The sequence below is a fragment of the Myxocyprinus asiaticus genome, chromosome 32 (assembly GCF_019703515.2).
Source record: "Myxocyprinus asiaticus isolate MX2 ecotype Aquarium Trade chromosome 32, UBuf_Myxa_2, whole genome shotgun sequence".
NCBI classification, from domain to species: Eukaryota; Metazoa; Chordata; class Actinopteri; order Cypriniformes; family Catostomidae; genus Myxocyprinus; species Myxocyprinus asiaticus.
In genome coordinates this window covers 30,872,327-30,887,394 of record NC_059375.1, presented here as the reverse complement: position 1 = coordinate 30,887,394, position 15,068 = coordinate 30,872,327, and the positions used below count along the sequence as shown (strand labels likewise).

Here is a 15,068-nt window from a genome sequence, read left to right as displayed (position 1 = left end):
GACACCACCCGGAAGTGACGCCGACGTCAATAATAAGTCAACGCAAGCAACAGTGTAGCGCAGCCCACTTTATCCCTGTTATAATCTTTTTAAAATAAAAATACAACAATGTCTTCGGATTTTGAAGCGTACGAACAGGATTTCGGCACCCTCACGGCCGAAATAACCAACAAAATTGGAAGAATACCCAAATTAGCCGGTGGTAAGTGGATGTCAAATGAGCTACTTTTAGCAAAGCATCAATTTTGTGAGGACATAAACAACCTTCTTCATTTAATTGCTCATTCGTGGTGCTGGTGTTTCTTGTTAGTGTGTTATTTAAAAACTTGCTAGATCAACTGTCAAATGAGCTATAGTTTCATGAGAGACAGGGGGTGTCAGATATCCAGTGTGTCTTCAGTGATGTGCGAGGATTCAGGATGGCTCTTGGATCTTATGTTGTGTGTTATAGAGGTTGTAGTTTAGCACAGCACAGTATACACTGCATACACTTCTGCTTCAAAAATATGAGAGAGACAAAGGTGCAAGAAAAAATGTCCTAATTTGACACCTCTGTTTTTATTTTGCTTGTCAGTGCCAAAACAGTGTAAATAGGGAATGTTTAATCATAGTAAACATTCCCTGTATCAGGTCAGTTAGGATCACTATTTTAAGAATGTGAAATGTCAGGATAATTGTAGAGAGAATGATTTGTTTCAACTTTTATTTCTTTCATCACATTCCCAGTGGGTCAGAAGTTTACATACACTTTGTTAGTATTTGGTAGCATTGCCTTTAAATTGTTTAACTTGGGTCAAACGTTTTGGGTAACCTTCCACAAGCTTCTCACAATAAGTTGCTGGAATTTTGGCCCATTCTTCCAGACAGAACTGGTGTAACAGAGTCAGAACTCTGTCAGGTTTGAAAGCCTCCTTGCTCGCACACGCTTTTTCAGTTCTGCCCACAAATTTTCTATCTTATTGGGGTCAGAGCTTTGTGATGGCCACTCCAATACCTTGACTTTGTTGTCCTTAAGCCATTTTGCCACAACTTTGGAGGTATGCTTGGGGTCATTGTCCATTTGGAAGACCCATTTGCGACCAAAATTTTAACTTCCTGGCTGATGTCTTGAGATGTTGCTACAATATATCCACATAATTTCCTTCCTCATGATGCCATCTATTTTGTGAAGTGCACCAGACCCTCCTACAGCAAAGCACCCCCACAACATGATGCTGCCACCCCCATGCTTCACGGTTGGGATGGTGTTCTTCGGCTTGCAAGCCTCACCCTTTTTCTTCCAAACATAACAATGGTCATTATGGCCAAACAGTAAAATTTTTGTTTCATCAGACCAGAGGACATTTCTCCAAAAAGTAAGCCCTTTTCCCCATGTGCACTTGCAAACTGTAGTCTGGCTTTTTTATGGTGGTTTTGGAGCAGTGGCTTCTTCTTTGCTGAGCAGCCTTTCAGATTATGTAGATAAAGGACACATTTTACTGTGGATATAGAAACTTGTCTACCTGTTTCCTCCAGCATCTTCACAAGGTCCTCTGCTGTTGTTCTGGGATTGATTTGCACTTTTCGCACCAAACTACATTCATCTCTAGGAGACAGAATGCATCTCCTTCCTGAGCGGTATGATGGCTGCATGGTCCCATGGTGTTTATACTTGTGTACTATTGTTTGTGCAGATGAACGTGGTACCTTCAGGCATTTGGTCCTTGGTTTGCTCCCAAGGATGAACCAGACTTGTGGAGATCCACAATTTTTTTTTCTGAGGTCATGGCTGATTTCTTTTGATTTTCCCATGATGTCAAGCAAAGAGGCACTGAGTTTGAAGGTAGGCCTTAAAATACATCCACAGGTACACCTCCAATTCAGTACACCTCCTATCAGAAGCTAATTGTCTAAAGGCTTGACATAATTTTCTGGAATATTCCAAACTGTTTAAAGGCACAGTTAACTTAGTGTATGTGAACTTCTGACCCACTGGAATTGTAATATAGGCAATTAAAAGTGAAACAATCTGTCTGTAAACAATTGTTGGAAAATGTACTTGTGTCATGCACAAAGTAGATGTCCTAAACGAGGAGTGGTTAAAAAATTAGTTTTAATAACTTCAACCTAAGTGTGTGCACACTTCTGACTTCAGCTGTATACTAAATGCTTGGGCTTTATATCAGGATGTCTATACCTAACAGGCATCTTGATCAAAGGGTATGTATATTAAATGTACACTCACTGAGCACTTTATTAGGAACACTATACTAATACTGGGTAGGGCCTCCCTTTGCTCTCAAAACAGCCTCAGTTCTTCTTGGCATGGATTCCACAAGTTGTTGAAAATTCCTTTGAGATTCTGGTCCACGATAACATGATTGCATCACGCAATTTCTGCTGATTTGTCAGCTGCACATTCATGCTGCGAACCTCCTGTTCTATCACATCCCAAAAGTGTTCTATTGGATTCAGATCTGGTGTTTGGGAAGGCCACTGAACAACAGTGAACTCATTGACTTGTTCATGAAACCATGTTCATGACTTTTGCGTTGTGACATTGTGCATTATCATGCTGGAAATAGCCATTAGAAGATGGGTAAATTGTGGCCATGAAGGGATGCACATGTCAGGAACAATGTACAAATAGGCTGTAGCATGATTGTGTGATTGATTGAAGTGATGATTGATTGGTATTTACGGGCCCAAAGTGTGCCAAGAAAACATTCCCCACACCATTACAGCACCACCACCAGCCTGAAATGACAACACAGGTTGGGTCCATGGATTCATGCTGTTGGTGCCAAATTGTGACCCTACCATCTGTGTGCCTCAGCAGAAATGGAGATTCATCAGACCAGGCTACATTTTTCCAGTCTTTAACTGTCCAGTTTTGGTGGGCCTGTGCCACTGCAGCCTCAGCTATCTGTTCTTGGCTGACAGAAGTGGAACCCAACATGGTTTTCTGCTGTTGTAGCCCATCTGCCTCAAGGTTCGACGTGTTGTACATTCTGAGATGCTATTCTGCTCACTACAATTGTACAGAGTGGTTATCTGAGTTATCGTAGCCTTTCTACCGTAGCCATTCTCAGTTGATCTCTCTCATCAACAAGGCGTTTCCGTCTGCAGAATTGCCGCTCACTGGATGTTTTTTGTTTTTGGCACCATTCAGAGTAAATTCTAGAGACTGTTGTGCGTGAAAATCCCAGGAGATCAGCAGTTACAGAAATACTCAAGCCAGCCCGTCTGGCACCAACAATCATGACATCGTGGAAATCATGAGATCACTGAGATGAAATTTTTTCCCCCATTCTGATGGTTGATGTGAACATTAACTGAAGCTCCTGACGCATATCTGCATAATTTTATGCATTGCACTGCTGCCACACGATTGGCTGATTAGATTAGTGATTAGTGCTCAGTGAGTGTTTAGTTCACCCAAAAATTACAATTCTGTCATAATTTATTCAACCTCATGAGTGGTTCTAAACCTATGACTTTTTTCTTCTTTTGTGGAACTCAAATGGAGATGGCAGAATGTTAACCACAGTCACTATTCACTTTCATTGGATTATTTTTTTTTTTTTCTCTGACTGAACTAACATTCTGCCAAACTACTCTTTTGGTGTTCTACGGAATATAGAAAGTCTGATGGGTTTGTAACAACAATAGGGTTACTAAACTATGCTATGTGATGAGTGTGTGGAAATGGATTGGTGAGAAAATGCTCAGAGAATCCATAAATAACTTCAGTGCTTGATAGATAAAGCATTATCAAAACTCGCTGTCTCTAGGACTTTTCCAGTACAGTAAACGACAACATCTCACATTCTTTGTAGTTTTCACCAGAAAATTATGGGCTCCAAATCTCATGTACCCAGCACAAATCTAGCTGCTCTAATGATGGTGAAATAGCCTGTATTTTTTATAATCGTTCCTATCACTACAGTGTGGGTTTTTTTTTTGTGGCTAATTTTGTTATGATCTGATTTCATTTGATGGTAGTAGTTGAGGTTTGTTTGAAAGAAAAAATTGAAAAGGGATGTGCATGAGTAATCCATTAATCGAGTACTCATTCTGCTTTAAATATCAGACTAGTAAAAACACTACTCAAATATTGCAGTTCGATTTACCTTTGTGCCTGTGCCTGCCGTGGGCAACAATAAAACTGCTTTTCTCACCTCGCCTAAACTCAGTGTAGCCTATTGATCGGCGCTGTGGATGCATGTCATTTAACAGGAAAGATAAACAGGTTCTAAGGTTGAACTTAAATTCTAAATTTCAAGTGATTGACTACTCGTTATTTTTATGTTTTAGAGTACTACAAAGTTACTCAAAATGCCCATCCCTAATCTAAATTCAGGTGAAGTAGAGCTGAAATAGATAAATAAATGTTTATTTTTATTCTCTGCATTATAAATATATATTTTTTCTATCATATTTTCGAGCGATATTTTGAACTGTGGATATGGAGTTCAGTATCAAGATTGTCCTGATTTTATTTATGGCATTTTTATTAAAGGATAGCCCGTTTCTTCACTTAGTTGCCTCTGCATTGTCCTCATATGTTTTATCCTGTATCAAATATGACGTTGTCTCATATAATGAAGGTTACTATAACTAAGTTTTTTTCAAACTGACTTTTATGTGCCGAATTCTACGTTCTGTCACAGTTTCCTACACTAGAGGTGCTACAACACTAGAGGCACTACAACAACTGTGCTTTTTTATTCATTTTCACACAAATCATGATTACAACGGCTGATTATGACTTTATAAACGCTTATTTTTCGCACTGTTACTCATGTCATGTTATATTCTGCTTTTCATTTCTCATTTTGTTTTTGGACACTGTCGGTTAGGTTTAGGCATTGGTTAAAGGTAAGGATGTCTGTTTTGTGTCTACCTCTCATTTCATTTTAGATCACTATTGGTTAGTTTTAGGTAAAGTTTTAGGTATGGAAGTACATTTACTCATTAAAACCTCTATCTAATATTCACCATAACCTTGTTAATGGTTAATAATCCTTAATAATCGTCTGATTACGGCGTCATTTCACTCGCCTTTGGCGCCCCCCGCTGGACATTTCACTGGGAAACTGCAGCCACATGTGTAATAAGGCACGTAACTTCATTTTGCAAAAATGTTGCCGTGGTCACGTAATTATCATGAGACAAGGCTGGTCGAATTTATTAATCTTGTTTATGATATGGTACTCTGATACTTTTCTTAATTTTCTTATTATTTATAATTTTTATTGTTTCTATTTATTCATTTTTTGATTTTATTTTTCCAAACATTCACATAGGGACTTTATGTATTTGTTTGAAATCCTCTTTGGTGACAAATGCAAGCCATGTCGGTGTTTACCATTTTTATCTGTATGACATCTTTTTCTTTTTTCCTTCTTTAATTCTTGTTTGCTATAATCAGTGTCTAAACCCAGCAATCATTTTTAAGTTTTAGTTTAGTGATATTACAGTGGTGCTCAAAAGTTTGCATACCCTGGCAGAAATTGTGAAATTTTGGCATTGATTTTTAAAATATGACTGATCATGCAAAAAACAAACAAAAAAAAACTGTCTTTTATTTAAGGATAGTGATCATATGAAGCCATTTATCATCACATAGTTGTTTGGCTCCTTTTTAAATCGTAATGATAACAGAAATCACCCAAATGGCCTTGATCAAAAGTTTACATACCCTTGAATGTTTGGCCTTGTTACAGACACACAAGGTGACACACACAGGTTTAAATGGCAATTAAAGGTTAATTTCTCATACCTGTGGCTTTTTAAATTGCAATTAGTGTCTGTGTATAAATAGTCAATGAGTTTGTTAGCTCTCACGTGGATGCACTGAGCAGGCTAGATACTGAGCCATGGGGAGCAGAAAAGAACTGTCAAAAGACCTGCGTAACAAGGTAATGGAACATTATAAAGATGGAAAAAGATATAAAAAGATATCCAAAGCCTTAAATGCAAGTCAGTACTGTTCAATCACTTATTAAGAAGTGGAAAATTTGGGGATCTCTTGATACCAAGCCAAGGTCAGGTAGACCAAGAAAGATTTCAGCCACAACTGCCAGAAGAATTGTTCAGGTTACAAAGAAAAACCCACAGGTAACTTCAGGAGAAATACAGGCTGCTCTGGAAAAAGATGGTGTGGTTGTTTCAAGGAGCACAGTTTTTTTGCATGATCAGTCATATTTTCAAAATCAATGCCAAAATTTCACAATTTCTGCCAGGGTATGCAAACTTTTGAGCACAACTGTATGTGCAAAACAGTTTAGACCCTTTTTGTTTTAAAATTGTGCCGGAAGGGAAAGTATGATTAGAGTTTATTAGAAATAAAGTATTTCTAAAAAATGATTAGGCCTACACTGTAAACCCAAATAAGTTTTAAAATGTGAGGTTATCAGTTATGTTAATAAATTACAAGTTTAAGTAATCAGAAATGTTATATTTTGATTTTGTACTACTCATGCATGTTGATTGCGCTTAACTTTAAATTTAACTATTTGGCTGAACTTAAAATGACCATATAATCTTAATTTAAATACTTGAGGTAGAGGGAACCTAACTAGCTAGTACTAGCTAAAACTAGCTAGTTTGCTAGCATGCTGAAAGCACACTAATTGGTTACACTATGCTTTTATTAGCATAGCACTTGCTTAATGAGTTAAGCAATATAGAACATTCTTAAATTGTACCTGTCCTCAACCTAAGCTCAAGCTCCACTATTCACCAGTATAATAACCCCCAAAACTCCAACATTACAGAAAATCTTCTAAATAACACAACACAACTTTAAACACTAACAAATCTCCTCCTTTACATTCATCTTGCAAAAAGACACATTAAATAACACTTAATATGAACATTTACTCTGTCAAGTGCCATGCAAAGCATGCTTGGACATAGAAATCATCTGTCCAGTTTGAGATGAAATTTATAGAGACAAGTTAATTAATATCAAAACAACAAAACAATTCAGGTTACTTAAAAGGTGTCAGTTTTGTTGAACTCAAAAGTCTAAATTCTCATCAAGGTTAATTTATTTGAACTAATTTATATGATTACATTTTTCCCTACTCAAAACAATTAATTATTTTGAGCATTAGGGTTTACACTAGTGTAGACTATTCTATTTTAAAATACTTATGAGGATGCCTTTTTATTTAGATATAGCTTTTTATTTTATGCCCACCTTGTGAACCACTCTTAGAAACACAGTTCAGTTTCAGTTCAAAATTCAGTACATGACTTAAACACATCAACTATGCAATACAGTTAGGCTAACATGATATAAGATCATGCTCTGAATGTCCTGAATTGAACCTGAAAGTCAGTGAAATGTTACTTTTAGACAGTACAGTTACTTTTCATATAATTTCTTGCTTTCAGTCAATATTAACCGTCAGAGATCTAGTCTTTAATAGCCTAATGCACTGGCTTTGTGCTTCTATTGTTCATGGATAAAAGGTGAGAGAGATTAATTGCTTATTCATAATCATAGGGCGTAAGTGTGGTTCGGTAAGCACTGTCAAACAATTGCTGTCAGCGATTGGCTTTTCTTTGCATTATGAGAGTGTACAATGTGTTGAATTGTTGAAGCTTAAATTGCTTCTTCAGAGCTTGGCAGAAACAAACAGTGTGTCATCAGACCAGCCCACCACCAGCTGCTAAATGTATTTAAATAAGTTCACTTAATGTGAACAAAGCCATAAGCAAAGGGAGCTCATTAGTGATGGCCAAATGTACTCACTGTTGCCAGAGGAGTTCTGCTCTTGAATTCACATCACAATTATGCCCATAAAGGAGCCGTTTCCTTTTTATAAGGTGCACAGATTTGTTTATGACCGTATGGTCTGACAACAATGGCATTAACAAAAGGGGTAATGTTGTTGTGTTCATGCCATTGTACAGGGTCACATATGTAAACACTGATAAAGGCCAGTGGACCGATAAAATGCTCTTGGACATTTCTTGCTCAAGCTGACTGCATTCATTCACGCAAGAATCGCCAAGATGTTTTGTTTTGTTGAGCAGCGCAAAACTTGTTGTGAAATATGAATTTGACTATAATGAAAGCTCTTGCTCCATTAAACATAAATGGGTGTTTTTGTAGGTAGATTTGCACAAAGAGAACCATCTGTCAATCACACACAATAAAAAATTGAGCAGAGATGCAAAGCTAACTTTTCTTAGTGCAATGCTTTGCCCAAAGAGCTTCTGACCTTGTGGTGCTGCCCCATGCACCTGCAATAGTGAGATATATGTATTTCAACCTGCACTATGCCAGGGGTGAATAGAGGCCCTTCTGTTTGCTCACCTTGTAGGGAATGGCCCCTGGCTGTTTACACTGTGTGGGCTGTGCAGTTGCACACAGATTTTAAAAATGGATTGATGACCACCAAAAGACATTGGAAAGCCAAAGGGCAAAACAGAAGTTCACTTTAGTTTCCAGCTTATCGACAGCATCCTGGTTTGATTTCAGTTGATGCTTCTTTTTTATGATTTGTGTTTTCGGTTGACATGGTTTTTGGTGTGCTTCACTGGTCGTGTTTGATCAGTGGATGTAGCGGTGGTCTTTCATGGCATTGTGCTTCACTGGTCGTGTTTGATCAGTGGATGTAGCGGTGGTCTTTCATGGCATTATTATCATTTATAGCCTGCTTGGATCGTGTAAAGCTCAAAATTAGAAAACAAATAATTCAAGTCCTGGAAATGAAATGGAAGTGAATGGGGCCATTCCATAAACATTGAAAATTTAAAAACATTAAAAAAGTATTGCTTAATTATAAAATTGAAATCTGCTTGGATAAGGAATGTGCTATCTTAATCAGCACCAAGTGAATTATCTTTGATTGTTAAATTGTTTGGTAATAGTGTACAGCCTACAGTTAGGCTAATTAAGTATATTACTTGGTGGAAGAATTTAAACAACCCTCTACCCCCTATTTTTATTTTTACTCACCAGACTTTTGATGTCATGTGATATGAAGCAAATCGAGAAAGGGACATCTTCACATATCTATAGTCATATATATGACTTCACACAATATAGTATGAGGGGTTGTACATTTTATTTTATATTTCACTTTTCATAATTTTATGAAAATAGTTTTAGATTTTTTAACAAATTACAAATGTCACATTCTATCAATTCATATGATGTCATAAAAACTAGAAAAAACTGCGTTTCATAGAAATCTAGAAAAAGTATCTTTATCTGTACTGTGCACAATGACAATCAAGTTGAATCTAATCTAAAAAAATAAAATAAAATTGCATTTTTAATAATGATACAAGCTGTTGTCACTATTTGAAATTTCATACACATTTTTAACAAAATATTCACAAGGTTGGAACCTAATTATGAACATAGAATTACATAACAATTATTTAATAATTATATTACAGTGTTTTCAGCAGCGGTGCCATTGTGCACGCGTCCATGAGTCCACAATGCCAGACCCGTATTAACACGCGTTGGTGGAGGAATAGCTTAAAACAGGGGTGTCAAACTCAATTTTAGCCTGGGCCACATTAGGGCTTCTATGTACCCTTAAGGGCCTGTCGAAAATGTGGCAGCAGCACATGCTTTGGTAGCACCCATGAAATTACCAATAATATTACATAATAGCATCACAATTACTTTTCATAATTTTTTTGAAACCCAGTCAACTTGAATTTATATTATTGCAACAATAATAATGTTAAGACATTTTTATAGAAATATATTATTGTATAAAAATTATTATCATTATTACTATAATAATTCATTATTATTTTTTATTTAATAGTCATTTATTTCTTTAATAATTTCTTAACTTGCTAAACAGTCCCAGTAAACCCTCAAGCCTTTATTTCGGTGGAAGCTTTTATTTTGAAACTGAAGGGCCGGAAGTTTATGGTGTTTGAAGCTGAGTTGACAACAGCCTTTTAATGCAGTGAAATGCTCTCATCTGCCTTGCTGTCAACAAAACCCTGCTTTAAATAATGTGCTCAGTGCACGTTAGCACAACTAACTGAACTCGGAGCACATCTGTCACTCAGGGCACCAGATAGAGTTTGTGTGTATGGAGCACAGAACCACTCTGAAACCACATGTGTAATACAATAATCCCGTTTACATGTATTTAAGAAAGCACTACACACTACAGACAAAACAGCTGTGCACATAGGCGCAGCACAACGGTAGCACGTTGAGAATATTTACAGTGTTTAATTAAATCACAGCCCTCGCAGTTTGAAAATCGCACTAGGTAATATCGCGATTTCGATTTTATTTCTGTTAATCGTTCAGCCCTAATGTGCATTAAAAAGCACATTTGACAGTAAAGAATTGAGTTTAAGGTTGGGATGCAGATGAAAATTATGATATTAACAATAGTAACATCTGTGGAAAAAAATTAACACCGAATATTTATAGGGCTAAATTGAAATATTCTGACGGTGTGTCTAAGTTGGGTCTCTTTTACAGATTCCTTTCATCTGGCTCCTACTGATTAAACTACAGTAATCTCTTGGAATTTCTGAAGGCAAGCAAAACACTTACATTTTTCTACAATCAGAGAGCATTACAAGAGAACAGATTTTACACAGATGGAAAACTGATGGCTTGCTCCATAATAATTATGAAAATGTAACATAGTTCTACCATAATATCCATATTTTATTATATAATATAAAATATTATATATTTGTAATAAGACCATGGTAACCAAATGTAAAACCATGCATGGCTCCTCTTTACCATGGTTAACTATGTTTTCTATATAAAGAACTATGGCATTATTTTAATTCAACAGCAGTCTAAATACATTTAGAAAAATTTTCTGACACAACTACCATAGTTATTACAGTTAGTGTTACTATAGTAAATCCATGGTAAATGTTTGTCAGCCTTGTGTTGTGAGAATTGAAAGGCCTTCTAATTGATGTTTTCTCCTGTTTTTTGTTTTTGTTTTTGTCAGTGCCATATAGAATGTGGGGGCTGTTTATTTTAAACTAGTTTCATCACCGAGACATGAGAGTTTTGCAACAGACAATTCTGTACCACATTCAAACGGGTTTCGCAATCCCCGCCACGCATCTCACTGGTTCAAAAGCACATTTAAAATAGTCTGTGTGGTTGAGACCGCGAATTACCGCACCTGCTCTATGCTCGCGCTGCTCTGTCCATTGAGCCGAGTTGATAAATGGTCCGGGTAGCGCTGTTTCATTCTGCAAAATGGCTCATTAATATTCACGAGGAAAGCGCTAAATGATTGGTCAGTAAGATGTTCCAATCCACTGCCATCATACGTGTGTGTGGTGGGTGGGGGTCTCTTTCGCAGTGTAGAAAGCGCACAGCTGACTGGGGCTGGCAAGCATTACGTTGTGTCAAGAATATTAAATGAGCCACTGCAAAATGCATATAGGGGAAACACTGTATTATAAAAAGTATTATTTATGTGCTACTCTATCAAAACCACTATGCAAAAAAAATTACCAAACCCCTGGATAGATGCTGCAAGAGCCTATTTGTTAAATTCTTTAATATTTACAGTGCTTTCTGACGTTAAAATATTATTACACATAATGTATGATTGTCACTTTCAAAATTAGTTTTTACACTTTTATTAAATGTACTATATTACTACATTTAGTTGAATGTTTTTTATATGCACTTGTGCGATTTACATTGAGTTTACATTCATATGTATAACGAGTGCTAAAATGGTACTGTCTCTTTAAGAGAAGAGGTAGCTCCGCGATCAGATGTTTACGGTTGTGAATGAGCGCATTGTACATTAACGAGAGAGAAGTTGCAGTTGTTTTTACCTCATACTTGCAATGTGTTATTAGAATTCATGTTTCTTTTTACCATTATGATAATCAATTGACTGTAAATAACAGAAAGGATATTAAAAGAGAGATTAAATGAAAATGGGGTGTTAGGATCGCGTTTTTGGAAACACAATACACAGAATGAGCAAAAAGGAAACTTTTACTTGCATAATAAGTATTTACTTGCTTGTACAAATAATTATTATACAAGTTCTCAAATTCAAATCTACAAGCTCTCGCGTGTTTTGCAACACTTTTTACCTTCCAACAGACATCAAACAGCTGCGTTACACTGCTCTGTAGCCATGATGTAATGCAGAACATGTCTTGAAAACAGTGGAAAAGTTTCACCAAAATCAGAGTTGACGCCGTTAAATGCTATGTAAATGTAACTATGGCAAATCATGGCTTAACTAAAGTGATGGTGACACCGCAACCTCAGGACCCACAGCAGCCAAATAAGGTAAATTTCCGTGTGAGTGCGCGCTCACGAGACACAACACGCAGTAAAAGATGAGGCTGAATTTAACTTCTTAATCGCCATCTGCTTATTCAGTAAAAAGATATTGGTGCTTTGCCACACTGGCGAGTGTAATCTGAATATTTACTAGCCAGTGACTAATAACAGACATATTTTAGTCACATATGCGAGTGATGTACTCGCAATATAGAGGGCTGTTAAAATGGTAATTATTGTTAATAATAAATCTAATTATATTTATTATATATATATTTTTTTACTTTAATGTGGTGATTTGCATGTAAATTACACTAAAAACAATAGGCCATACTCTATATTGTGTCCTTGCTCTTACCAGTGGCTGAAAACCAACACAACCTTTTTGTGCTCATTGTAAGTGGGTGGTAGAATGGTAGAGTTTGGCATTTTAACATCTCTCCTCTTTTAAGTTGCCAAGAGGTGTCTCTGTGGTCCTTCACAAACTAACAAAGGCATTTACACATGGAAAAATAAGACACATCAAATATGGATCTTTGTGTGTCGAGAATGTGTAAATATATCTTCAAATGCAAGCTTGTTTTTATTTGCTCCCTTGTTGTTGTGTGGGAGTCAGGCTGTTGTCATAAAGCACAGCTCCTCCATCCACTGATCAATATGTTTTCCTCTCTTTCCCTTTCAGAGGAGAAGACACAGCTGGTTCTAAATGTCGACAAACAGCTTGAAGAAGTCAGAGAGTTGGTGGGTCTTTGATCAGTAATTTCCAGTCACTCGTTTTCTAAATAATGAATTTGGAAAAATCCCCCCCTGCATAAACAACACCTGCAATGTCGCTGGTGACATCAGACACTCTTTATCTGGCTGAAGGCTGCTCGGTGCTAACGGTGTGATCACATCCACATAATGCGCTTTTAAGTGACACCGTGTGACACATTTCATGCCATTATTGGGGGAAGGCGCCGTGGCAGGTGCCGAAAGGAGGGATGTGTGTCGCATGTAAACTGTCCCATCATGTCATGTTGATTGGACAGTGTAAGTCAGCAGGGCCCTTTTGTGCACACGGGTTTGCTCACATGTGACATGGACACATGTCGTAGTTGTCAAAGCTAAACCACACCAGAGGTTTTAATGAAGCGGCACCTCCTAACATGACTTGATTTGCCTACTACCATGTACATAATTTGACATTAAACAAACTAGACAGTTAAATTGTGTCATAAATATCAGTTTTTCTGTCTCAAAGTAGTGCACTCAGTATTTTTTTCCCCATTAAAAATTATTCCTCCTAAATAAATTAGTACTTATTTTCACTCACATGAGATGAAGAATTCAGCTATATCAGTCGGCAAATAAAATGTGCTTTATATTACAAATGAACTGGGCTGTGTCATAGGGGCCACCATGTTTAGATCACATGACCAGCTGAATGCTACTTGGTTTGGTTACCACCCTGTTATTGGACACGATCACTTAAGGAATAAATTAATCATGGCTGACTGTGAATAGCACATTTCGACAATTGCATCGATAACCGAAAACTGATGTTTTTGAGTAAATAGTCCCCAGATGACTGCATTATTTGCAAGTGCAACATAAACAACAATTATTTAGTGCTACTTTAAGTAGTTGGTGGTTTAATTGTTTTCATTTGATATAACTGATGTTTCTAGCTGGAGCAAATGGATCTGGAAGTTCGAGAGATCCCTATCCAGAGCAGAGGCATGTACAACAGCCGTCTGAAGAGCTACAAGCAAGAGATGGAGAAACTTGAGAAAGATTTTGTGAGTATTAAAATCATCCTTAAAACACAACATCACATTTACTGATGGCTACTGCGTGAACAGCTTCACTCACTGTTTTCTTATTTATGTAAACACACACACGCACAAACTAAGCCTGAACCATAGTTCTTCAACTTTAAAAACACTGAAGGGCATTGAGATTTCACTGTGGTTAATTCAGAGTGTTTTTTTGAAACTACCACTTGGGCCAAGGAGGTTGGGCCTGTATTTTTCTCCAGATGTCCTAGTTTATTTATTCATAACTCTTACCTGCCCATGAAGAATCCACCCCCCACACATCAAACCTTAATGAGACGATTTTCCTCTGAAGCCAAATGTTTCCTTTGCTTGTTTTACATCACCCATGTTTTACCTTCCCCTTGCCCCTTCTTACTCCCATATAGTCCTATTCAAATATGTGTCTTTTTGCTTTCTCAGAGGTGGCCATATTCTTATTATAGTATTGCGGTTATGAGGAATTAAACAGAACACCATAAACAAACTTTGATTCTTTTTATTTTGTAATATGAGATGATTTTTGCCTTGCTTGTGTGTCTCACTAGAGTTTTTGTGACCAGGTTAGAACACTATTTCCCATGTTTCTTAATGGGAATACCCTCTTTTGTTATTTGAGAATCACATTGGTTTAAACTATTTTAAATCAGTTTTCCATCTGTAGAAATGAGACCTGTTTTCTTTGCAATCCATTCCATTCACTCGTGCCATCATAAAAGCACGCAGCACATTCTCTTCATCTGAAGTCATTGCTTTCAAGCCCAGCACCTGCACCTAACACAAGGTGAGCTTGATATCAATTACCAGATGGCTATGGCATTAACAAAGCTTCCAAAAAGCCTGACATAAATGAGATATTTGAAAAGGATCTTTTGCCAATGATCTGATGTTGTGCTGCTGTGCTGATAGCTCAGATCACAGTGGAGATTCTCTCGTCTCCGAGAGGCCTCACGTTCCTCACTGTGGGCATTTAATTGGCCGATGATTAATCTTTAGCT

The 15,068-nt window shown here is 37.0% G+C and overlaps 1 protein-coding gene across 6 annotated transcripts in view; it reads left to right on the top strand.

Moving 5' to 3' along the window:
* Positions 1 to 24: 24 nt before the first annotated feature.
* LOC127422940 (vesicle transport through interaction with t-SNAREs homolog 1A-like) overlaps positions 25 to 15,068 on the top strand; it is a 182,400-nt gene continuing 167,356 nt past the window's right edge. For all 6 annotated transcript variants that reach the window (XM_051666837.1, XM_051666835.1, XM_051666836.1 and 3 more), the window contains exons 1-3: positions 25 to 202; positions 12,957 to 13,015; positions 13,945 to 14,055. In XM_051666837.1, the coding sequence (XP_051522797.1) occupies positions 109 to 202; positions 12,957 to 13,015; positions 13,945 to 14,055 (264 nt within the window). In that variant the 5' untranslated portion in view covers positions 25 to 108. The remainder of the gene's footprint in view (positions 203 to 12,956; positions 13,016 to 13,944; positions 14,056 to 15,068) is intronic.